At 43.3% G+C, this 26,271-nt stretch overlaps 1 protein-coding gene across 1 annotated transcript in view; it reads left to right on the top strand.

The window, feature by feature from the left end:
- LOC138977201 (U3 small nucleolar RNA-associated protein 15 homolog) overlaps positions 1–24,691 on the top strand; it is a 92,692-nt gene extending 68,001 nt beyond the window's left edge. The window contains exons 8-13 of the mRNA XM_070350108.1: positions 164–248; positions 6,107–6,256; positions 19,077–19,178; positions 22,390–22,523; positions 22,973–23,028; positions 23,866–24,691. Of these exons, the coding sequence (XP_070206209.1) occupies positions 164–248; positions 6,107–6,256; positions 19,077–19,178; positions 22,390–22,523; positions 22,973–23,028; positions 23,866–24,125 (787 nt within the window). The 3' untranslated portion in view covers positions 24,126–24,691. The remainder of the gene's footprint in view (positions 1–163; positions 249–6,106; positions 6,257–19,076; positions 19,179–22,389; positions 22,524–22,972; positions 23,029–23,865) is intronic.
- Positions 24,692–26,271: the final 1,580 nt, after the last annotated feature.

Raw genomic sequence — 26,271 nt, 5'->3', positions numbered from 1 at the left:
TTCGAAAGTACCCGAAGATAGTTTATGAATAAAACATTATCTCTTTTTACCAAGACGAACTTGATAAAAAAGCAGCGTGTTTTTGTTGATGCTTATCTTGTCTTATTATTTGTCAGAAATGTCTGTCTTGCTACAGGATGAAAGAATCTGTGTTTTATTTCAGGCACGTGAAAATCTATGACGTGGGGAGCTACCAAGTGGTTCACTCTCTGGACTATCCAGCCAACATCCTCAGTGTCGCAGTTGCTGTAAGTATACATATCTTGTCTCGCCCTCTATTTTAAAGTCTGAAGTCGAACTTTCACGGTGTAGAAAAAAAATGAATGACTGAAAGTTCCCATCCGGTGTTTGTGTCACACACTGTCACAGATACAAACCGACAGAGACATAGAGAGTACGGTAAGGAAAAACGCTAACAAGCAAAAAATGTCTGTCTGTCTGCCTGTCTGTCTGTCTGTCTGTCTGTCTGCCTGTCTGTCTGTCTGCCTGTCTGTCTGCCTGTCTGTCTGTCTGAGCAGTCCATAGCGTGTGTGTGTCTGTCTGTGTGTCTGTCTGTGTGTGTCTGTCTGTCTGTCTGTCTGTCTGTCTGTCTGTCTGTCTGTCTGTCTGTTACCGTGTCTGTGTGTGCGCGAGCGCGTATACGTATATATCTGCATGCACACACGTCATGCATGCATTCGTTTTTGTTACACACAAACGTGTACGCGTACTCTCGTGAATGGTTTGTGCCTGCTCCACAGTGCGTGCAGCCATGCGTAAACCCCTATCCCTCTTCCCCTCTTACACCATTACATCCAACTTGTTTTTCCGATTCCCTTTCTTTTGAGGAAAATCAACATGCCTTCGGTTTGGAGCTGACCCTTGAAATGAGGTTTAGGGGAGGGAGGATAAGGGTGAGTGGACTTCCTTTAACGGCGCTGTCTTTAGTTATTGAAAGAGGAGTCGAATTTGCAGGAAGCTTGTGTGGATAATTACCGATGAGAGAAAAAAGCGTGTGTGACGATACAGAAGAAGGGAGTAGTCGGGCCTATGGCGGTATAGGGAGGGATGGGGGTAAGTGATTTTGCTCTGGAACGATTCATGGATACCTTTGTGTGTGTGCGTGTGTGGGGGGGGGGGGGGGCAGGTATGAGGAGGGGGGGGGGGGGCGTTAAAGTGACAGAGTGGGGTGTTTAATGTCTTTTAAAACTCATCAAAAGCAAATGTTGCTATTTAAATTATTCATAAGATCACATAAGAAGAAGAATCATGCGTGTGGACCATATTCGAGTGATCCATGGCAGGTGTGTCAGTCTTAACTAAGGTGCATTTGATGCGCTTATAAGTTTTGAAATAGCAGAAGACAGTTCTTGAATGACAAGGATTGGGAGAGAGAGAGAGAGAGAGAGAGAGAGAGAGAGAGAGAGAGAGAGAGAGAGAGAGAGAGAGAGAGAGAGAGAGGAGAGAGAGGAGAGAGAGAGAGAGAGAGAGAGAGAGAGAGAGAGAGAGAGAGAGAGAGAGAGAGAGAGAGAGAGAGAGAGAGAGAGAGAGAGAGAGAGAGAGAGAGAGAGAGAGAGAGAGAGAGAGAGAGAGAGAGAGAGAGAGAGAGTTTAACGAACAGCCATCTTAGTCACCTGAATGACTAAGACTCCCACCCCTCTTCAACCATTTTCATCCGGAACGATCCTGTTTTTTTTCGTCGATGTTGAATCCATCACTCACCCTACTTTCGTTTTGGTGCTCTCTTTTTTTTTTCCTCCACGCCATAATCATTTCCTTAATTTCTCCTCCCCTCCTCGGAAACGTATGATGTATGTAATAAGCGCCGGGGCGTAGATTTTTGGCCCAATTTAATTTTCACTGCTGACAGTTGCATGTGAGTAAATCAGCCCTAAGTTTCCCCTGGCCTTCTCGTCTCGCCGTTTTTACCTGGATTGATGGGCGAAAATAAATCGTACTCTGTACAGCTGCGCAAAGGCAAGTCTGTCCTCGCAGAGTTGGAAAGCTCATCTTCACTGTCTGATAAGAAGGAGGGGGAGGGGAGTACGGAAGGAAGGATGCAAGAGGAATAGAGACTGAAACAGAAAGGATGAAAGAGAGAAGGAAGGAACGATCGAGTGACCAACGGAAAAAAGCAAAGAAATAAAAGGCATAAGTAAACAAAATGTGTTGGTGTGTGTGTAAGGGGGAGGGGGGGGGGGGGACTTGGTGGACTGGAGAGTTTTGCGTTGAGAGACAGACACACAAACAGAGAGAGACAGAGAGGGGTTAGGTAAAATAAAAAGTAGACAGTCAGACAGAAGAAAAAAAAGAAAATTTCACGTTTCTCTCTGCTCGTTATTCTTTACAGCATCTTTTCATCTGTAAATAAAAGGTGAATTCAGGTGTGTTTTTTTCTTTCTCCGTCCTCTCTCCTTCTTCTGCTATTTTGTGATGAGCAAGTCGATCCCTGGCTTGTGCTGTTTTCTGATTGTTTCGACAGAACCGGAGGCAAGGATTTGCTCGACTGCTTATTTATGGACACGCTCAAGAGAAGCTACAAATGAGTATTTGTGATTAGTTAGCCGTTGATGGTTGTAGCGTTTCGTTTTTTTTTCTTCTTTTTTTTTTGGGGGGGGGGGGGGGATGCTGGTAGGTGAGGAATAAATGAGTAGTATAGTTTTAGGGGATGGGGGTGTAGGGGGGGGGGGGGGAGGCTGTTGGGTGGGGGAGGACCCTTTGGGAGTGGAGGGGTGGGGGGCGGGTGAAAGTGGTTTATTGGTGGGGGTACCGGTAGATGTAAATTGCGGCAAGCACTGCGTCATTACCTTGGTCGTGGCCGAGTTGGTGGAGTGGTTCGACTAATCTAGCTTCTGCATTTTCATAAGAGTTTCTGTTTTGCATGTGGATGTGCCAGTGATGTTTTCACCCGAGCTTTCCTTTTAACACAAGATAATACTAATCGTTTTGAACAGCTTTTCTTCTTTAGCACTAAATAATACTCAAATAGCTTCTTAGATTTTGTTTAATGATTAAAAACGTCCTCGGCTGGTCCCTCGGCCGTATTATACACTGGTTTCATCGATCTAAAGCTACCAAAGGGTTTTTCGCTATATAGTGATTCCTTACATTCTATCATCTGCGGTGGTGGTACCTACAGGGGAGCGGTGTGGGTGTGACGGTGACAGTATGGGGACAGGTGCCGGAGAGGGGCGCGTAACATGAGTGTGAGGATGGCGGACAGGCTAGAGATTTAAAAGGCACTAGTCCTTCCCATAAAAAGCTTTTACATCACTTTACTCGGACACATACAAAACATAAACGAACTGGGGATTTTTTTGTAATGACATTATTTCGCAGATGGACACTGTCGGTAAAGAAATGAATGCATTAAATACAAACTCACTCTAATTAGAAAGACATAGCTTCTTCTTCTTCTTCTGCGTTCGTGGGCTGAAACTCCCACGTACACTCGTGTTTTTTGCACGAGTGGAATTTTACGTGTATGACCGTTTTTTACCCCGCCATTTAGGCAGCCATACGCCGTTTTCGGAGGAAGCATGCTGGGTATTTTCGTGTTTCTATAACCCACCGAACTCTGACATGGATTACAGGATCTTTTTCGTGCGCACTTGGTCTTGTGCTTGCGTGTACACACGGGGGTGTTCGGACACCGAGGAGAGTCTGCACACAAAGTTGACTCTGAGAAATAAATCTCTCGCCGAACGTGGGGACGAACTCACGCTGACAGCGGCCAACTGGATACAAATCCAGCGCGCTACCGACTGAGCTACATCCCCGCCCCAGAAAGACATAGCATGTTTTCGTGTTTTCTTTCGGTTGCTGTCCAAGTGGAAGGGTGTTCTTATCCCTTATCGTCCATTTTGAGGGGACACGTGACAAAAAACGCAGTTGGATTCGTTAATATAAGCTTTATGCTTGAGTTCGGATCCTCAATGTTCAATATTGTATGTATGTCACGATACAAACATTGAATACAGTTTTGTTGAAAAACCAAAAGCGCTGTATTTTAACACGGGTAGAAAATGACGGTATCTTTAACCGTCAGCATTCTCTTGGAGGGCGCACACGACTTTGGTGTAACGGGGGCGGGCTGCCTGCTGTTGCGTCAAAACAGCGTGTAGCGCCTGACAAGTGCTGCTCCATTTCTTCCGAGCAAGGGTCAGGCCTGTTCCACATATCACAACACTGGAGGAAAAGTGGGGGAGAGGGTGGAAAAAAAAGAAGAAAGAAATCGGTTGAAATATGATCTCTTTTCTCGAAAAATTTGTGCCGGGCTTACCCCTCCCACTTCCCCGTTTTTAAAGAAAACAAAAACAACACCAATTTTGATTTTCACTTTCTGTCTCATTTGGTATGTCTGTCTGTCCTACGCACGTACGCACGAACTCGCTCATGAACGCGCACACACACGCACTACGCTCAGAAAGACAGATAGACAGACAGACATTTTAATTTGTGGGTTTTTTAAAAACATTTTTCTTCACTCTCTCTGTCTCTGTTTGTCTCTGTGACTGTGTGTGAGTGTCTCTCTTTCCGTTTCTTGTCTGTTTCTCTGTCACTCAGTCTGTTTCTCTTCCACTCTCTGTTTCTGTCTCTCTGTCTCTGTCTCTCTCTCTAACTCGTTTGTCCCGTATTTTCACTCTTCTTTTTGACTTCAACCCTGTCTGTCTGTCTATATCTTTCTGTCTTTGCCTCTCAGTCTCTGTGTCTGTCTGTCTGCCTTTAGCTCTCTTGGTCTCTGTCTATCAATATGTTTGTCTGCTGCCCTTTTCCTTCCCCATAACCCCCCCCCCCCCCCCACATCTCTCTCTCTCTCTCTCTCTCTCTCTCTCTCTCTCTCTCTCTCTCTCTCTCTCTCTCTCTCTCTCTGTCCGTCCCCTAACCATACGTTTTCATTTTCCCCTGCCTTTCTTTCATGCAAGAATAAAAACCATTTCATGCGCAGAGTGTGATAAAAACTGGAGAGAAAAAAAGAAACAAAATCTCCACCTCCCCTTTTTTTTTGCCGGGCCCGCTGGAGGCAGTTAATGAAGTGTCACTGTTTGGCCTGGTGATGAGGATAGCAGATTGGCTCCTTGTGTAATGTGATGGGCTGTTTGCCTTTGAATGCTCCGCCAGGGAGACAGATGAAGCTCGGATCGCTTACACCCCTGCTGTCTGTTGCTGTTCCATTCATACCCCCCTTTCTTTCTTGAAAACCCCCCTTACCATCACCCTCCGTCCCGCATCCATTCTTCTTCATTTTTATCCCTAACACCCCTGTCCTAAACCCCTTTACTCTAACTCTTTATTCCACCCCTTTCACTCCCACCCACGGTACTCCGTCCAGAAGCCAATCTTCTTTTTTGTCCAAATCCCCCCTCCCCTTTCCAATCTTCAAAGTTTCTTTCCCCTTTATTTTTCAGATCCCATTATTCCATGTCAAACAACTAATATCCATTGCTGTCATGGTTCATTTTTATACTTTTCGCTCATTGTAAATCATTTTAGTCAGTTAGGTTGCCATTGCCTTTTTGTGGTCTTTTTTGTGTGTGTATGAGAATGTGGCAAAAAATGACCCAACACAGAAAGAGACAAAACAGACTTGAAAAACGTGAAGTGCATAGTTTGAAGAATGAACCGAATGAAGAGCAGTTGACACTGCCGGAATGTTATGAAGGGATTGTTTTATTACAAAGGCTTTGCCTGCTGTTCAGCAGGATAATGACTGTTAGGGTTTAGTACATTTCCTACCATGATGATAAGAAGCAGAGTCGTAAGGTTAGGTCTTAGGGCAAACATTATGTATTGCATACAGGGGCAGTCAGCTTTCATTTTAGCAGCCTGAAGGAATATCACATTCTGTAACTGTGAGGGATTTAGGCAAAATCTGTTGTAAGTCAGCTGAACATTGTTATTAGGCTTAAAAAAACAATGTTTCCGATTCTCCCATCGACCCTAGTTTTTCCTTCTGCCCTTAGAACACTTTTGTTTACCCTTTCAAAAAACGATGTCAATAAAAATAACAAAACCTGATGTTAAATGTATTTTAATAAAGTAACCGACCTATGGAGGTCAAGAGCACAAAATAAGGTCAAGGTCAGGAACATCAGTCTGAACTTATTATTTGTGTGTGTATGTGCAGCCTGATGACAGTGTGGTGGCAGTTGGGATGGAGGGGGGTCTGCTGTCCATCCAGCACCGCAACAAGGACAAGGTCAAGGTCCAAGAGACCAAGAAGAAGCAGGCCACCTTCCACTACAAGCTCAAGTACAGGCACTTCAAACCAGAAGGGGTAAAAACATGGACTGGTATATCTGTGCTGTTTTGTTTTTTGTTTTGTTTTTAAGTCTGTGTTGGATATGTTGTGTTGGATAACGACGCACACAACATATCCAACACAGATATATACTATACTTCAGTATATATCTGTGTTGGATATGTTGTGTGCATTGATCAACTTGTTGGCGTGTCATCAGTGACTGTGTATCTTGCAGGGGAAAAAAGCCTGTTCATTTTTAAAATCAAATAGACTGACAACGTTCCAAAATTCAGAATAAAAAAAAAAGAAAGGTAATTTAATTTGTGAACGTAACGTTTTGTTTTGTCACAAATTAAACGTTCCAATAACATAACTTCCTTGTTTTTGCAATTCTGTTCATTTTTACATTTAGTCAAGTTATGACTAAATGTGCGCGCCTTCGTGAGCGAGGCTGGTACTACATATTGTTCATACGAAATGACAAACACAGGTTACAAGCGATAACGCGCAAAAGTACTGGTTTATTATTTTACATCTGACACTAAGGTATCAGTAATGCATATATAGTTACAGTACTACGTAATGAGATACTACGTATTGCGGTAAAAAACTTATGGACAGAAAGAAAAAGAGAAAAGAAAACAAATTATTAGACATGGCAAAAGTATCAAAAGCATTAACAAGACACGAGAAGTAAATACAAGAAAAATAAACAATCACAAGACAGGCGAAGACAAACAGACAAGAAAGTTACAATTACCAAAAACTCGTTGGTTAGTCCTTCAACAACAATAAAGAGTTACGTTCTGTACGTTCAACAATAAAGAATTACGTTCCGTACGTTCAACAATACCATAAGCACTAAGAATACTCAAGAAACTTAGCATACATACGTTTAAAACCAAAATGGCTACTTTCAGAAAAATACAAAACGTTGACTCATCAGGCCAGGAATACAAAGCAAACTGTCATACCAAAAAAGTCTAACGACAACGTTCCTGCGTTAATCAAAGTCACAAACAAGATATTTACTCATCCACTTTCCCTCAATAACGTTACAAGAAATAAGCCCGTTTACAAACGATCACCACAGACCGCAAGCTTCTTTTACCTAAATTCTTTTAACGTAAGGCTGAAAAAGTCAGAGAAAACGTTTCACTTCGAACTTCGTTAACCACAGAACACAAGTTATCATTATAAACATTAGCGACTTTCTAGCGTCTACAAAACATTGCTGTACGTTCACAACACTAGAACAGTTGAACACACAATAAAGAAACACTACAACAAGTCAGACTTTCAACTCACGTTATACATAAACAACTCACAAAGTCATTACAAAATGGCGACCAAAACACAACACAAACAAGTAACAACAAAATTACCTTATGCGCTGTGTGGGTTGACCAGCAGTACCAAAAACGTGTTGCCTCACAAACGAAGGGCACAAAACGATTCACACTTGAGAAACAACTGTCTCCAAGAACATTACGTTGACGTTAAAACATAAGAAACACTCCGTTGGTTCACTTGATAACCTTCATACGTTTACATCAAAACCAAACGCTTCCTAAAACCCTCAGATCGACTGACGAGACAGGAGTCAAGCAGCGGTATTTATGGAAACAAAAACCTAACATGGAATAGTTATTCAAAAGTCAAAGGTCACCGGATTGACCAACCAACAACATTCCTAAGACAGAATCGGGTGAAACTACTATTTTACAACCAATCAGTAACCGATCACGCACTCCGTGCATGCTCAAAACTTAAAACGGTATATTTAACAGAAAGAAGACCAAGGAACTAGCTGACATCACAAAGCTAAAAACACGTGAGTCACACGTATTCTAAAACTTGCAACGCAGATTCGCAGGGCTCACCTCAAAATCAAAACACGGAAAATAGCACGTGAATCTCACGGTGTTCTAAGACTAAACGACGCAGTTTGTGACGCTCCGACCAAAACCAGGTCACAACAACTGAACAAGGAGCACGTGAATCTCACGTAAAAATATTAACGCTCCACAAAACGGGTCACAACAAGGTGCTACAATAAAAACACGGTCTACTTCTTTTTACATCGTGCAATGGCTTGAGCAAACGTAATTACAACAAAAGTAGGTGACTGCATGCCACATCGGCATGCACACTCCCACCGGAAATTATATTAATATAATTTACTTCAAAAAACCTTTGTACAAACACATTCCTTATATCAAAAGAAGAATAACGCAGATTTAGACATTTCAAATTTACAACTCAAAACCATTGTGTTGCAAAACATTTACACAGCAATATTACGGTTCAATCATTTTCAGTGTTTCAACACATCTCGTTTCAACTAAATGCCGTTAGTCATTACTCGACGGCATAAAAAAAACGCACCACTTAAAACATAAATGTTCGTTACATCATCTGGTATAAAAACAAACCGCAACAATCAACAACTGTCAAATTGGAAAAACACTCCAAAGTTCGATGTTCTTTCAGTTCGCCTACACAGCTTTGTCTTCGTGATTTTCACGATCTACTAACACAGTCATTTTGTGAATAGGTCGCTCTAATATGCGACTATCACCAGTGGGACGGCCGTGATTGTCTAGAGCCTTTGTTCCAACATGCACTTTCACTCGTCTGACCAGTCCATCAGATCCCGGCATCACTTCGACTACACGAGCCATGCACCACTCTGATCTGCACAAGTTCTGGTCATGCAAGACAACAACATCTCCCACCTGTACGTTTGCCTGGGGACGTTGCCAGACACGACGTTTCTGCAAAAGTGAAAGGTACTGGCTCTTCCATAGCAGCCAGAATTCGTCTGCCATCCGCTGGACACAGCGCCAACGTTTCCTGGCGTACAGGTCTGGATCTTCAAACACACCAGGGGGCGGAAGGATGGCACCTGACTTCATGGTAAGGACGTGGTTGGGGGTCAAAGGGCGTGGTCCATCTGCCGATTCCAATGACTCGACAGACAGTGGTCGACTGTTCACGATGGCCATCACCTCGTATAGGAACGTACGAAGTGATGAGGTAGTGAGACGCTGGCCTGATCTTCTGAGAAGACCATTCAGGATGCTGCGTATCGTTCGGATCTGACGCTCCCAAACGCCACCCATGTGACTAGCTGCAGGGGGGTTGAACTTGAACTCACATTTGCTTTCCAGCATCTTTGATGTCAGTCGTTCAGAGTCCATCTCCTTCCATGCCAGTTTGAACTCATTGCATGCACCTACAAAGTTCGTTCCTTTGTCACACCAAATGCGTGATATGTTTCCTCGCATGGAGACAACAATGCGTAGGGCGTTGATGAAGGAATCACTTGACATGTCATCCAGGGTTTCAATGTGGATTGCCCTAGAGGCAAAACACGTCACGATCAGTCCGTACCTTTTCACCTCCCTACGTCCATCTTTGACGTGAAATGGGCCGAAACAGTCAATGCCACAGTACGTGAACGGTGGGGATGGGTCAAGGCGCTCTAGAGGGAGGTCGGCCATCTTCTGTCCAGCTGGCCCTGAGCGATGCCATCGGCAGTGAACACAGCGGCGCACCAACGAGGAGACGACGTGACGAATGCCAATGATCCAGAAACCGCTGGCTCGTACTTGGTTGATCGTGAACATTCTCCCTTGGTGGGCTATCGCAGCATGACAGTCCTGAGCCACCAGGAAAGAGAAGTGACTGTCTCGAGGTAGTAGTATGGGAAACTTGTCAACTGAAGAGGATGATGAATTTTGAGAGCGACCGTATACTCTCAGTATTCCATCAACGTCCTTGTGAGCGTTGAGTGCCTGAAGCTGGTTACGTAAAGAAGGCGTTGGGCGTTCAAAATGTTCTTTCTGAAGACATTCGATGAACTTCTTCTCAGTGACTTCAAGCACTTCAAGGGGAGACGACTGGTGCCCCTTAATGGCATTGCATTTGCGTACCAAAACAGCCATGGCTCTTATCAGAGATGTCTTGGAGGAGAATCGTCGGGCGATCTGCTCAAACGACTGAACAGACACTTCTTTAGAGGTAGTAGCCTTGCACACTTTCACCTCAACATCGTCATCTGGGATCTCGAAAAAGTCATCTGATTCCGGAAGGGACTGGCTCAAGAACGCGGGACCATGGAACCACTCTGATGTCATGAGGTCACTCACAGACAATCCCCGTGATGCATAATCAGCTGGGTTCTCCTTTGTAGAAACATGATTCCACTGGCTGGCCTGTGAGAACTGACGTATTTGTTGGACTCTATTTGCGACAAAGACGTGAAAACGCTTGGACTCGTTCTTCAAATAAGCGAGTACAATCATAGAGTCAGTCCAAAAGAAATGTTCAATGCTCTCAAAATCCAGTTCTTCTTGAAGAAATCTTGCCATCTTGACGGAAAGTACCGCTGCCGTTAGTTCCAGACGAGGGACAGTGACGTGTCGAAGCGGAGCCACTCGTGCTTTGGCGACTACAAGCATACTGTGAATGTTGCCTAGATGATTCTCAAAGCGCAGGTACGAACACTGGCCGTATCCTGCTGTAGACGCGTCTGAGAAGTGATGTAGCTCTACATTCTTCACGGTGCCAAAGTCTGTGGGCAAGTAGTTCCTGGGTACCTTGACGCAACCCAGTCGGGATAGATCCTTCAGCCACTCTTCCCAACGTTCTTGAAGCGATGGTGGCAGCGGATCGTCCCAGCCGAGCTCCTGGCGACATAGTTCCTGGAGGATCAATTTTCCAGTCAGCAAAAAGGGGGCCAGAAAACCAAGGGGGTCGTAGACTGATGCAATTGTAGAGAGAACTCCTCTTCTGTTCGAGGGACCCAGTCTGGGGTTGTCAGTAAAACCCAGTGTGTCGTCATCAGTGCACCAGTGAAGGCCAAGAGTCCGCTCAATTTCTGGTGTGCTACAAGGGACTGCGAGTTCTGTGGCCTTGGTTGACGTAACTTCAGAGTCGGGGAAGTACTCTAAAAGTTCCTTTGAGTTGGAGACTATCTTGTGCAGCCTCAATTGTCCGTGTTCACAAATCTCTCTGGCCTTCATGAGCACATCTGCTGCTTCTTCAACAGAGTCTTTGGCTTGAAGTCCATCATCGACATAAAAGTCACGCTGCAGAAAGGCTGATGCCTTGGCGCTGATTTTGGCGTTGTCCTTTGCCACCTGCTTGAGGCCGAAGTTTGCACAGCCTGGTGACGATGTAGCCCCGAAGATGTGCACCTTCATGCGGTAGTCAAGCGGCTGGCCACTCGTATCACCGTCTTTCCACCAAAGGAAGCGCAGAAAGTCTCGATGGGGCTCGGAGACGTGAAACTGGTGGTACATTTTTTCCACGTCACAGGAAAATGCTATGGGACCCTTGCGGAAACGACAGAGAACGCCGGAAAGGGAGCTGATTAGGTCTGGGCCTTGTAGGAGAAGATCGTTCAAGGACGTGCCTAGGTGACGTGCACTACAGTCAAAAACCACACGAATCTTTCCTGGCTTCTTGTCGTTGTACACGCCGTGATGTGGGATGTACCAGCGATTAGGGACCTCGACTTCGTTCTTGGGAATCAGTTCAGCGTCACCTCGCTCCAAAATCACGTTCATGAACTTGATATAGTCTTCACGGTACCCAGGCTTCTTCTCAAACTGGCGTTTCAGTCCCACGAGACGCTTGACTGCGGCACCTCTATTGTCAGGAAGAGACGGTTGTTCTGGACGAAAAGGCAAAGGCATCTCATAGTGACCAGCTTCGTTGACCTTCACGTTCTCCTTCACGATCTTCATGAACTTCAAATCATCTTGAGACATGGATCCTGTGTCACTATCAGCAAAGTCTCTCTCCATAACGTGTAGTAGGTCAGTACACGATACCTCATCCACCTGTATTTTGTAGACGTGAGCTGCACTTTCTTCTTTTCTTGATCCTGGCTTGACGACTACGTGCATGGACGAGCCTACACCATCAAAGGCGACGGAATGCGGTGCCTTGCCGACGATGCTCCAACCTAACTTAGTCTCTACTGCAAATGGCAGTCCTTGGACAACGTTTAGGGGCATGAGGGCTTCAGCGCAGTCGTAGCCGATGAGGAGGCCTGCTTCACAGTCAGGGTACAAGGGGGGCAGTTTTGGAGACAGGTGTTGGAGATGTGGGTAAGCTTTGACAGTCTCTGAGGTGGGGATATGAGTGGGGTCAACGGACAGATAAGGTCGTGAGATGGCAGAAGGGAGCCTGACAAACTCACTGGAGGAAGAAGAGCGGACACGCAATCCAGAGTACTTCCTGCCGGAGACCACAGCATTGTCCTCAGTCAGTGTGGAGACCCTGAGTGTAGTCGGCTGCGATTTGGCTTTAACTTCTTCAGCCACTGACTGCACTACAAAAGTGGCGTTGGACATAGTGTCCAGTAGTGCGTACGTCAGCACTTCTACGTTGGGGTTAGAGTCACTGGAAACGAGAACGGGAACGATCATAGACGTGAAACCGATGCTGTTTTCCTCGCTGGCCTTAAGAGCAGACACCGTAGGGGTCGACGATGACAGTGGCTCTTGAACGTCAGCAGCAGAGGTACGGTAATTGTTCTTGTGTTCACTCGCCCCTTTGTTTTCACTCATACTGTTCTGATATTTGAAATTGTCATCATGAAGACAAGTGGGGTGAGCCTTCTTGCACTTCTTGCACGTCTGTTTCTGCTTACATTGACGGCTCTGGTGATCCTTACTTCTGAGACATCCGTAGCAGATACGGTTCTTGAACAGAAAATCTCGTATCTCAACCAGAGGCTTCACTATGAGTTCCTTACATGTCCCAGCGTCATGGTCCGGAAGTTGACAGTGCAGACATGCGGTGACATCCTCTGTCAGGGTTGACAGGTTCGTTGTGAACTTTCTTGGTGTCCCCGATGCACTTGTCAAGCCGAAAACAGGGTCGTTAGAAATGTCTGCTTCGAGAGTAACGAACGACACGAGTTCATTGAACAGAGGATACCTCTTCTTTTCAACCTTGGTTCGAGCAACTGTTCTAGACCATCTGTGACTCATCCAGTCTGGGAGCTTTCCGACGATCTTCCGTAGGTACTGGGCATCATCCAGGATGCTCAGTCCACCAACTTCCTGGGCAGCAACGGAACATTGCTGCAAGAAATCGGCCAGACTTCTGAGTCCCTTGGGATCCTTGCTTTTGACTGGGGTCCATTCGTCCAGCTTGGTCCGGAAAGCTTGCGAAACGACGTATGAGTTGCCGAACCGATTTTCCAGCACTTCCATGGCTCTCTCGTAGGCATCACCTTCTCTTAGCAGAAAGAAGCCGGTCACGGCCTCCTTTGCTTGACCTCCGATGTACCGTTGCAGATACAATAACTTCTCACTGCTGGTTATGTTTTGTCTCTCGATGAGAAACGCAAACGACGATCTCCAAATGGGATATTGGAGAGGGTCACCAACAAAAATGCACGGCTCCTGCATCGGCAAGCGGTTGATCATCAGAGCGTCTGATAGGGTTTTGGCGAGAGAGTCCATAGGAGTGTCCTGCTTTGCAGGAGTAGCAAGTGGACGTTGGTAGTACGCAGACGGGGGGTAGGAGGCAAATGGACGATCTGCATGACATTCCTTGTCAAAGTTCATGTACGCAGGGGGCCTTGCGTTTTCGTTTCCCCAGATAACTTTGGGGGTGGTCTGATGTGGGTCCAGGAATGTGGGCACGAAAGGCTCTGGTTTGGGATGTAGGTGGGTATCATAGGGGAAACAGGGTGGGGTAACTTGAAAACGTCTGTGGTCCATGCGTTGGTGACGTTCTTCTGGGAAGTAGGTGTGTCGTTCTTGCGTCTCATCACCTTCCCTTGTCTCTGGTAGGTGATAGGACCAACCTGTGTGGTCGAGATCAGGCGGGCGAGGGCCTGTGACGCTTGTCGTTGAGTGTCCAACGTTGTGCAGAGGCGGCTGACCAGTGTATGCACCGAGAGGGTGCTGCAGTGTGGTCAGCAGCGCTGTAGGCCGCATGGAGGATGTAGTTGCAGCCGTCGTGTAGTTGGGTGTGGAGGGCTCCCGATGGATGAAAGGAGCGCTCGTTCCGGCGTGATGGGGGGCGTTGACATCCTCTCTACGTTGAGGTCCGTACGCCTCGTAGGTGGCGTTGTTGGTAGTAGCGGCGCTTGTAGAGGCGTTGACTCCAACGACGAGGTCCACGACAGGTAACGCGTGCTGTCGTGGCTCAGTCGTTGTGGTTCCTGCGACAAAGTTGGTGACAGCAGCGTTGACGTTGACAGTAGAGATGTCATGGATGCTGGCGGCGTTGCAGACAGGAACAGACGTGACGTCCAAGGCTGGCTGGTGTGTCCCTTGATCAGCAATGACGGCAGCTTGGCAGACAGGAACAGACGTGAAGTCCATGGCTGGCTGGTGTGTCCTTTGGTCAGCAATGACGGCAGCTTGACAGACAGGAACAGACGTGGCGTCCAAGGCTGGCTGGTGTGTCCCTTGGTCAGCAATGACGGCAGCACCTGTCCCTATTCCTATCGCTGTTTGCTCATTGTTTAGAGGAGGGGCTACAAGACTGTACAAGGGAACGAAAGGACGAGGGTGGAACCTAGTGTTCAACAAATCAACTGACGGTAGATCAGGGAGATCCTGCTGAACGGATTCACCTTGTTCCAATACTTGTAACATAGCTTGTTGTTCTCTTAAGCTAATTTTCAATTCGGTGGACTGAATTTGTCTCAAAGCCTTTTTCTGTTTAATATCTTCAAGAGCTGCTTCAGCTGCGTCCTCGGCCTGTCTAGCTGCTATTCTCTCAGCTTCCTTAGCCTGCCTAGCTGTGTCTTCGGCCTGCCTAGCTGCTGTTCTTTCAGCTTCCTTAGCCTGCCTAGCTGCTGTTCTCTTAGCTTCCTTAGCCTGCCTAGCTGCTTCTTTTTCAGCTTCCTTAGCCTGCCTAGCAGTTTCTTCGATCAGCCTAGCTGCATTTCTCTCAGCTTCCTCAGTCTGCCTAGCTGCTGTTCTCTCAGCTTCCTCAGTCTGCCTAGCTGCAGTTCTCTCAGCTTCCTCAGTCTGCCTAGCTGCAGTTCTCTCAGCTTCCTCAGTCTGCCTAGCTGCTGTTCTCTCAGCATATTGTTGTTGTAAGAGATCCAGTTCACTAAACTGAGCTTCCTTTATTGCGTCACCTTCCACTTTTATGGCCAGGGAAGCAGCCTCTAGTTTAAGAGCCAATTTAGTGTCTTCAGAGCTAACACTTTTAGAGCGGAGAGACTCGGCGCGAGAAGCTACTTGGCTACCTGATCTCCTGCTACCTGACTTGTGGCTAGCTGACTTGTGGATGGCTGACGTAATGCTAGCTGCTTTATGGCTGGCAGTCTTACCACTGGCTGACTTGTGGGTGGATGACCCAACGCTAGGTGTAACACTGCTATGCCTGGAAGTAGGCTCCTTAGCCACCTGCACACTAGTCGTTTGTCTGTCAAGAGCTCGATCAATGTCAAACATAATGTTCTGAACTGTTCTCTGAACATCATCCCAACTTTCCTGAATGGTTTCACCGCTACCAATACTACGAAGACCTTTCTCTATGTCACCAAGATCCTTGTACATGCTCAAAACAATTTGTTTTTGACTGGTTAACGACTCTTGATTAGGAGTTTCTTGGTTAAGCTCTGTTACTACCTCACCGATTGCTCGTTCCAAGAATGTTCGTTGTCTTGCAAAGTTTCTAGTTTTGATCTCAATCTGGTACTCTCTACCTTTTTCAGTAGGCTTAATGTCACGCCTAGGCCTTTGAGAATGTTCATCTTCATCGCCGTTAATGTCATAACCTGAAGCTTCCAATGGTTTATCTGCTGGAATCTCCTCCATTACAATGTTCGCTTATTCAAAAGCACTAAAAACCTACATAAGGTTTATCTGTTTATAAAGTAAAATGAATCGATCTGAGGGTCGTTTGGGATAATACACAAAAGTCACAAAAAATGCGCCGGATACGGAGTAGGAAGATCTCTAACCGACAAGTTGATCTATGTCAAACTATGGTTCACTAACACAGTGACAGGTAACAATAAAGTCTTTTGCTGGTTATCAACAGCTACGTTTACGTTCATTGAGCGTCAATAACAAAAGTTCTTTACATTCACTTGGCTGAACTTCAGCTAAAGTTCCTTCACTGGGCATCAGCAGCTAAGTTTTTTACTGGACGACAGCAACTAAAGTTTTTTACTGTGCGCGCCTTCGTGAGCGAGGCTGGTACTACATATTGTTCATACGAAATGACAAACACAGGTTACAAGCGATAACGCGCAAAAGTACTGGTTTATTATTTTACATCTGACACTAAGGTATCAGTAATGCATATATAGTTACAGTACTACGTAATGAGATACTACGTATTGCGGTAAAAAACTTATGGACAGAAAGAAAAAGAGAAAAGAAAACAAATTATTAGACATGGCAAAAGTATCAAAAGCATTAACAAGACACGAGAAGTAAATACAAGAAAAATAAACAATCACAAGACAGGCGAAGACAAACAGACAAGAAAGTTACAATTACCAAAAACTCGTTGGTTAGTCCTTCAACAACAATAAAGAGTTACGTTCTGTACGTTCAACAATAAAGAATTACGTTCCGTACGTTCAACAATACCATAAGCACTAAGAATACTCAAGAAACTTAGCATACATACGTTTAAAACCAAAATGGCTACTTTCAGAAAAATACAAAACGTTGACTCATCAGGCCAGGAATACAAAGCAAACTGTCATACCAAAAAAGTCTAACGACAACGTTCCTGCGTTAATCAAAGTCACAAACAAGATATTTACTCATCCACTTTCCCTCAATAACGTTACAAGAAATAAGCCCGTTTACAAACGATCACCACAGACCGCAAGCTTCTTTTACCTAAATTCTTTTAACGTAAGGCTGAAAAAGTCAGAGAAAACGTTTCACTTCGAACTTCGTTAACCACAGAACACAAGTTATCATTATAAACATTAGCGACTTTCTAGCGTCTACAAAACATTGCTGTACGTTCACAACACTAGAACAGTTGAACACACAATAAAGAAACACTACAACAAGTCAGACTTTCAACTCACGTTATACATAAACAACTCACAAAGTCATTACAAAATGGCGACCAAAACACAACACAAACAAGTAACAACAAAATTACCTTATGCGCTGTGTGGGTTGACCAGCAGTACCAAAAACGTGTTGCCTCACAAACGAAGGGCACAAAACGATTCACACTTGAGAAACAACTGTCTCCAAGAACATTACGTTGACGTTAAAACATAAGAAACACTCCGTTGGTTCACTTGATAACCTTCATACGTTTACATCAAAACCAAACGCTTCCTAAAACCCTCAGATCGACTGACGAGACAGGAGTCAAGCAGCGGTATTTATGGAAACAAAAACCTAACATGGAATAGTTATTCAAAAGTCAAAGGTCACCGGATTGACCAACCAACAACATTCCTAAGACAGAATCGGGTGAAACTACTATTTTACAACCAATCAGTAACCGATCACGCACTCCGTGCATGCTCAAAACTTAAAACGGTATATTTAACAGAAAGAAGACCAAGGAACTAGCTGACATCACAAAGCTAAAAACACGTGAGTCACACGTATTCTAAAACTTGCAACGCAGATTCGCAGGGCTCACCTCAAAATCAAAACACGGAAAATAGCACGTGAATCTCACGGTGTTCTAAGACTAAACGACGCAGTTTGTGACGCTCCGACCAAAACCAGGTCACAACAACTGAACAAGGAGCACGTGAATCTCACGTAAAAATATTAACGCTCCACAAAACGGGTCACAACAAGGTGCTACAATAAAAACACGGTCTACTTCTTTTTACATCGTGCAATGGCTTGAGCAAACGTAATTACAACAAAAGTAGGTGACTGCATGCCACATCGGCATGCACACCAAATGTTTTAACATTGACTGGGAATCGAGATGAGGGTGTGGAGTGTGTGTGTGTGTGTGTGTGTGTGTAGAGCGATGCAGACAAAATTACTGGACCGATCTTCATGAAACTTTACATGAGAGTTCCTGGGTATGATATACCCATATTTTTTTAATTTTTATTTTTAAATTCTGATGACGTCATATCTGGCTTTTTGTGAAAGTTGAGGCAGCACTGTCACGCTCTCATTTTCCAACCAATTGTGTTGAAATTTTGGTCAAATAGTGTTCGATGAAGGCCGGACTTTGGTATTGCATTTCAGCTTGGAGGTTTAAAAATTAGTTAATGAGTTTGCTCATTAAAGTTGTCATTAAAATCAAATTTTCGCAAACAGATTTAAAATTGATTGCATCGTATTCTTCATCAAATTCTGAATCTAAACATTTTGCACTCAAATACATTGTTACTGGTGATCAGAATTGAAGATATTTAATAGTCAGCAAGACGAAAGAATAATTAACTCGATGTTCTTTAACTATATTTATACATAAATGCATATTGTAAAGCAGTATGCATTGTTAGAGAATCTTCTAGTAGCAGTGTTCAAATGTCGAAGCTGTTTTTCCCAGTTTTACCTAAGAGACCGAATGTATATTGTGTTATTGCATTTGTCAGACTTGATTGTACCAAGTCCCCACACATGTTGTAATGCGCTTAGAGCCAAATATTTTTGTTTTTTGTAAGGGATAGGCGCAATATAAATACACTTTATTATTATTATTATTATTATTATTATTATTATTATTATTATTAAACAATATAACCTTTAACATTTTACCCTGAAGCCTCCTGTCATGTGTTCAAACTTTTTCACTCTCATATAGACCTCATTTACTGCTGAATTGGATGAACATGCAGCATATTTTATGATCCTAAAAAGCCCCTTTTTTTACAATTAGTCTTGTTTCTTTTGCATTTCAGGAAGATATGGTTGTTGCCCAAAAACGAAAGGAAAAGATGGCACGCTACGACAACCTCCTCAAACGCTTTGAACATTCCAAAGCATTGGATGCAGCTATGGAGGTAGGTTGAGAGGAGTTTTAATTATGGCAGTGCGGTGGAACCCCCCTTTTAAGACCCCCTGATTTAAGACTTCCTCCCTTTTAAGACCTTACTTTTTCAGAATTTATGTTCGTAGCCTCTGATAATTTACCTCCATTTTAAGACCCCTCCTTTTTACATTTAGTCAAGTTTTGACTAAATGTTTTAACAAAGAGGGGGAATCGAGACGAGGGTCGTGGTGTATGTGTGTGTGTCTGTCTGTCTGTCTGTCTGTCTGTCTGTCTGTCTGTGTGTGTGTGTAGAGCGATTCAGACTAAACTACTGGGCCGATCTTTATGAAATTTGACATGAGAGTTCCTGGGTATAATATTCCCGGATATTTTTTATTTTTTTCGATAAATACCTTTGATGACGTCATATCCGGCTTTTTGTAAAAGTTGAGGCGGCACTGTCACACCCTCATTTTTCAATCAAATTGATTGAAATTTTGGCAAAGCAATCTTCGACGAAGCCCGGGGTTTGGTATTGCATTTCAGCTTGGTGGCTTAAAAACTAATGAGTGAGTTTGGTCATTAAAAATCGGAAACTTGTAATTAAAATTATTTTTTTATTAAACGATCCAAAAACAATTTCATCTTATTCTGCGTCATTTTCTGATTCCAAAAACATATACATATGTTATATTTGGATTAAAAACAAGCTCTGAAAATTAAAAAAAAAAAAATTATGATTAAAATTAAATTTCCGAAATCGTTTTAAAAACTATTTCATCTTATTCCTTGTCGGTTCCTGATTCCAAAAACATATAGATATGATATGTTTGGATTAAAAACACGCTCAGAAAGTTAAAACGAAGAGAGGTACAGTAAAGTGTGCTATGAAGCACAGCGCAATCGCTACCGCGCCAAACAGGCTCGTCACTTTCACTGCCTTTTGCACTAGCGGCGGACTACTACGTTCAGTTTCATTCTGTGAGTTCCACAGCTTGACTAAATGTAGTAATTTCGCCTTACGCGACTTGTTTACATTTATTCAAGTTTTGACTAAATGTTTTAACATAGAGGGGGAATCGAGACGAGGGTCGTGGTGTATGTGTGTGTGTGTGTCTGTCTGTGCGTGTGTGTGTAGAGCGATTCAGAGTAAACTACTGGACCGATCTTTATGAAATTTTACATGAGAGTTCCTGGGTATGATATCCCCAGACATTTTTTTCTTTTTTTCGATAAATGTCTTTTATGACGTCATATCCGGCTTTTTGTAAAAGTTGAGGCGGCACTGTCACACCTTCATTTTTCAATCAAATTGATTGAAATTTTGGCCAAGCAATCTTCGACAAAGGCCGGACTTCGGTATTGCATTTCAGCATGAAGGCTTAAAAATTAATTAATGACTTTGGTCATTAAAAATCTAAAAATTGTAATTAAAATTATTTTTTTATAAAATGATCCAAAATTACTTTTATTTTATTCTTTATCATGTTCTGATTCCAAAAACATATAAATATGTTATATTTGGATTAAAAACAAGCTCTGAAAATTAAAAATATAAAAATTATGATTAAAATTAAATTTCCGAAATCGTTTTAAAAACAATTTCATCCTATTCCTTGTTTGTTCCTGATTTCAAAAACATATATATATGATATGTTTGGATTAAAAACAAGCTCAGAAAGTTAAAACGAAGAGAGGTACAGTAAAGCGTGCTATGCAGCACAGTGCAACCGCTACCGCGCTAAACAGGCTCGTCACTTTCACTGCCTTTTGCACTAGCGGCGGACTACGGTCATTGTGAAAAAATGCAGTGCGTTCAGTTTCATTCTGTGAGTTCCACAGCTTGACTAAATGTAGTGATTTTGCCTTACGCGACTTGATAAGGCTGTATTTTCTCACATTTTTGGAAGTCTTAAAAAGGGGGGTTGCACTGTACCAAAGTAAGTTTCTGAAGTGAATTTGGTTTTTGAGTCACTTGAGAAAAAGTGACTCTATGTAATCGGTCAGTGTTAGTCTGTCCGGCCGGCCGTCCGGCCGGCCGGCCGTCCGTAGACACCACCTTAACGTTGGACTTTTCTCGGAAACTATCAAAGCGATCCGGCTCATATTTTGTTTAGTCGTGACCTCCAATGACCTCTACACTTTAACGATGGTTTCGTTGACCTTTGACCTTTTTCAAGGTCACAGGTCAGCGTCAAAGGAAAAATTAGACATTTTATATCTTTGACAAAGTTCATCGGATGTGATTGAAACTTTGTAGGATTATTCTTTACATCAAAGTATTTACATCTGTAGCCTTTTACGAACGTTATCAGAAAAACAAGGGAGATAACTAGCCTTTTCTGTTCGGCAACACACAACTTAACGTTGGGCTTTTCTCGGAAACTATAAAAGTGACCGGGCTCAAATTTTTATGTGAACGTGACTCCCAGTGACCTCTACACTTTGACGTCTGCTTTGGTGACCTTTGACCTTTTTCAAGGTCACAGGTATGTCTTGAAGGAAAAAAATTGAAATATCATATCTCTGAAACTATTCATCGGATTTGATTCAAACTTTATAGGATTATTCTTTACATCAAATTATTTACATCTGTATTGTGTTGTGAATAGCAATTTCTTCCTGTCCATCTGATGCCTCATATAATATTCAGAACTGCGAAAGTGACTCGATCGAGCGTTTGCTCTTCTTGTTTATTCGTGGTTTTCAATTGGCGGACTACAAAGTAAAGGATTTATTAAAGGAAGAAAAGTTTCCGCAGGGAAGAGAATAAAAAGCTGCAGAGTGGCAGTGTGTAACAAGGGAGGCCACCACTGATGTCTAACTCTATGAAGATCCATTTTATGCAGTTCTTCCCCTTGTCAAGTGTTTCCTGGTGAAAGTTAAATGATTGTCAGTGGAAAGTACAGTTCTGCTTTAATTTTTTTGCAGTTCAATAATTAAATGAAAAGGTTTTACAAGACCTGGATCAGTGAGATTTTGCAAGTGCTTTTAATCATATTTTGATGTTCCATCTTTCCTCCTTTACTTCTATTTTATACATTCTGTATTATGTTTATATTTGTATAGGTCAGTTTTTACGTATGATATTAAAGCTCCCACAGATTATTCTTGCGGTCACCAAATTTAATTATTGGTACTTGTATCACTTTTTCAAAAAACGTTCAGTCTTTTTTCAATTTCTTGATCTTATGCCTGATTATCCTTCTCATCATTCTGCTTGTCCGAACACTCCGTTTCAGCCTCATGTGAGATCTCAGACGCCAGAAATAACGATGGGAGTGCTGCTTGAATTGACCAGACGGGGAGCACTGAAGGCAGCGCTGGCTGGTAGGGACACTCACCAAGTGCAGACCATGCTCAAGTTCATCCAGAGGTAATGCGCTTTAACAGTCCGGTCATTCTGGTTTCTCTAGAACTGTATATTATGGTGCGGTCTCGGAGGAACACGATCTGTGTAAAATGTCATATTTTGGTCAAATATACAAATAACATTTATGAATCGATCGATTTTAGTTAGAATTATTTTTATTTTTTACGATTGAACAAACACAAATATGCACTCTTTTGTAGTCTCGGCTTGCCTCCCAAAAATGAGTTTTTTTAATTTAATTTCAAAAGAAGAGATGCGAAGCAATTCAACCTGTGGTGTAATGTATTCTCATGAAAACAAACAGTGTACTAACTCTGCAGAAAGGTGTCGAGTTAGCGAAATAACATTGTGAGTGGACGGATGAATGTTGTTTGATTAAACGCCCCATGCTTGGCAAATCACCCCCCCCAAAAAGTACATGTACTAACAGTGTTTTGTGCTTCCTATTTCAGAAACATGTGGAGGCCCAACTTCAGCCACATGACTGACCTGCTTAATGTAGTACTGGGTGAGTTGAGACAGACAACCGTATTACATGTATTACACATGACGGGCGCAGTGGCGTGGTGGTAAGACGTCGGCCTCCTAATCTGGAAGTCGTGAGTTCGAATCCCGGTCGCTGCCGCCTGGTGGGTTAAGAGCGGAGATTTTTCCGATCTCCCAGGTCAACTTATGTGCAGACCTGCTAGTGACTTAACCCCCTTCGTGTGTACACGCAAGCACAAGACCAAGTGCACACAGAAAAGATCCTGTAATCCATGTCGGAGTTCGGTGGGTTATGGAAACACGAAAATACCCAGCATGCCTACTGAACGAAAGCGGAGTGAAGCTGACTATGCTCTCAGAGTATAGTTTGGGGAACCCAAATGGGCAAACGAGCTCACACGTAACCAGAAAATTCTGGAACGCTGAAGAAGAAGAAGAAGTATTACACACACATTGTGCAAGCATTCTATGCATTGTATTGCCACTGCCTTGGGTTGGCAGATTAGTGCTTTTTGGATAGTCAGGACTGCATAACTCTCGCTGTCACTGTTGACCAGAACTAAAGACTACAGCATTCATGTTGCCCAATAGGGCCTTGAGAAAGAAAAGTAACCATTACTCAGGCTGGGAAATTCTCCTCGGCTTCACCGCAGCTGTTTAGTACATTTAATTAACTTGGTTATGTTGAAGTTACTGCAGGATTCCATCAACAATAAAATAAACAGTAATGACCTAGTCTTGCTCTCAGTGGTTTAAAACGACAGATTAGAGAACTGCCGCTGAATGCTTTCTTGGTGCCATAATCTATTTCATTACCTTTTCCTTCCATTTATAACACCTCTCTGCCTTTATATTCCAGACTTGTACGAAGGAGAAATAGCCGGCAACGCAGTGCTAGAATCCAGCGTTGCAAGAGTAGCAGACATCGGGGACTGCGAGCAAGCCTACGACGTCGAGCTGATGCGAGTCAAGGGCATGCTGGAGGGGATGTTCTCCGCTCGCGAGGCAGCGATGACCACAACTGACGGCTTGGAGGGAGGAGGAGGGGAGGGAGTCAGTGGAGAGTCTCTGATGGGGGGAGCTCTGCTTCCTTCTGCTGCTGCTATTGAAGTCACATAGGGACGTTAGGTTGATGACAGAGAGTTTGTGTTCACCTGTGTTAGAGGGCGAGAGTGAGTGAGGCTGTGAAAGCATTTTATTTCTTGTGTGTGCGTGCGTGCATGGGTGTAAAGGAAATCAAATAAAACAGTTGCTGTAAGACTGAAAACATTCTCATGTTCTCTTGTAATACCAATGGAACTGCACTTTCATGTACTTGATCAGTCAGTGCCTGTTGTCTCCTACTTTGAGCCTAACAGTTGAACACTGTAAGGTATGTCATATGAAATAGACATGGAATGCCTGCATTAGCTGAATGTTAGTAAAAATGTTTTTGACGGGAAAAAGAAGATTCACAGAATATGAAAGAGAAGAAAGTATTTGTGTTCATGTATGTATATTTGTACAAGATTGAAGCAATTTCTTTTGTGATGAGAACAATTGAAAGCCATACTGCAGAGCACATCTACTTTGTGGCAATCTGAGGTGTTACAGTGGAACCCCTCCTTTGTGACCCTCGCTATCTATCGTCGACTGGTTGGTCCGGTGTCAGAATAATGTGACTGGGTGAGACATGAAGCCTGTGCTGCGGCTTCTGTCTTGTGTGTGGCGCACGTCATCACCGCCCTGATATGGCCCTTCGTGGTCGGCTGGGCGTTAAGCAAACAAACACCCCCCACGGGTTAGGGGGAAGAATTTACCCGATGCTCCCCAGCATGTCGTAAGAGGCGACTAACGGATTCTGTTTCTCCTTTTACCCTTGTTAAGTGTTTCTTGTATAGAATATAGTCAATTTTTGTAAAGATTTTAGTCAAGCAGTATGTAAGAAATGTTAAGTCCTTTGTACTGGAAACTTGCATTCTCCCAGTAAGGTAATATATTGTACTACGTTGCAAGCCCCTGGAGCAAATTTTTGATTAGTGCTTTTGTGAACAAGAAACAATTGACAAGTGGCTCTATCCCCTCTCCCTCCGTCGCGATATAACCTTCGTGGTTGAAAACGACGTTAAACACCAAATAAAGAAAGAAAGCAAACAAACAAACAAAAAATCTATCGTCGTCGTCCTGGAATTTTGGCGTAACTCGATTCTTGCCGATTTTGATGTTTTTGAGTCACTTGAGAAAAAGTGACTCTATGTAATCGGTCAGTGTTAGTCTGTCCGGCCGGCCGTCCGGCCCCTTAACGTTGGACTTTTCTCGGAAACTATCAAAGCGATCCGGCTCATATTTTGTTTAGTCGTGACCTCCAATGACCTCTACACTTTAACGATGGTTTCGTTGACCTTTGACCTTTTTCAAGGTCACAGGTCAGCGTCAAAGGAAAAATTAGACATTTTATATCTTTGACAAAGTTCATCGGATGTGATTGAAACTTTGTAGGATTATTCTTTACATCAAAGTATTTACATCTGTAGCCTTTTACGAACGTTATCAGAAAAACAAGGGAGATAACTAGCCTTTTCTGTTCGGCAACACACAACTTAACGTTGGGCTTTTCTCGGAAACTATAAAAGTGACCGGGCTCAAATTTTATGTGAACGTGACTCATTGTGTTGTGAATAGCAATTTCTTCCTGTCCATCTGATGCCTCATATAATATTCAGAACTGCGAAAGTGACTCGATCGAGCGTTTGCTCTTCTTGTTGTGCTTTAGACTAAGTAAATCATTCTCTATAAGAAATATTCTCTAAAATACAATGGACAATACGTGATTTAACATTCTTTTATCTTTCTAGCCATACCAGGTACAAATATAAACACTATTTCATCATAAAAATTATCAGTTTTGGCCTTCTGCTGAAAAACTGTCTAAAATGAGTTACGCCAAAATTCAATGACGACGTCGTTATTGTCATGTCAAACTGAGCCTATGTATGACTAAGCTGGCTACAATCAAATAAGATGAACAAACGAGAACTCAAAAAGACATGCACAAGCGCTCACACATAAGCAAACATTTTCTAGAAAGAACAGACATGCATGTGTGTGAGTTGACGCTGGGGCACACACACACACACACGCACACACTTTTCATCTGCCACAACACACAATGTTGTTTAACGCAATACATGTTTATTATTCTTTGATCTGAAAAAAACACTGTACATTTACTGAGGAGGCTATTAATCTGGACACAACCTGATGATACATCAAATGTGCTACAAAA

This window comes from Littorina saxatilis, linkage group LG1 (assembly GCF_037325665.1).
Source record: "Littorina saxatilis isolate snail1 linkage group LG1, US_GU_Lsax_2.0, whole genome shotgun sequence".
In the NCBI taxonomy this organism is placed as follows: domain Eukaryota; kingdom Metazoa; phylum Mollusca; class Gastropoda; order Littorinimorpha; family Littorinidae; genus Littorina; species Littorina saxatilis.
Note: the sequence above shows the minus strand (reverse complement) of the source record. Positions and strands in the feature narration are given on the sequence as shown.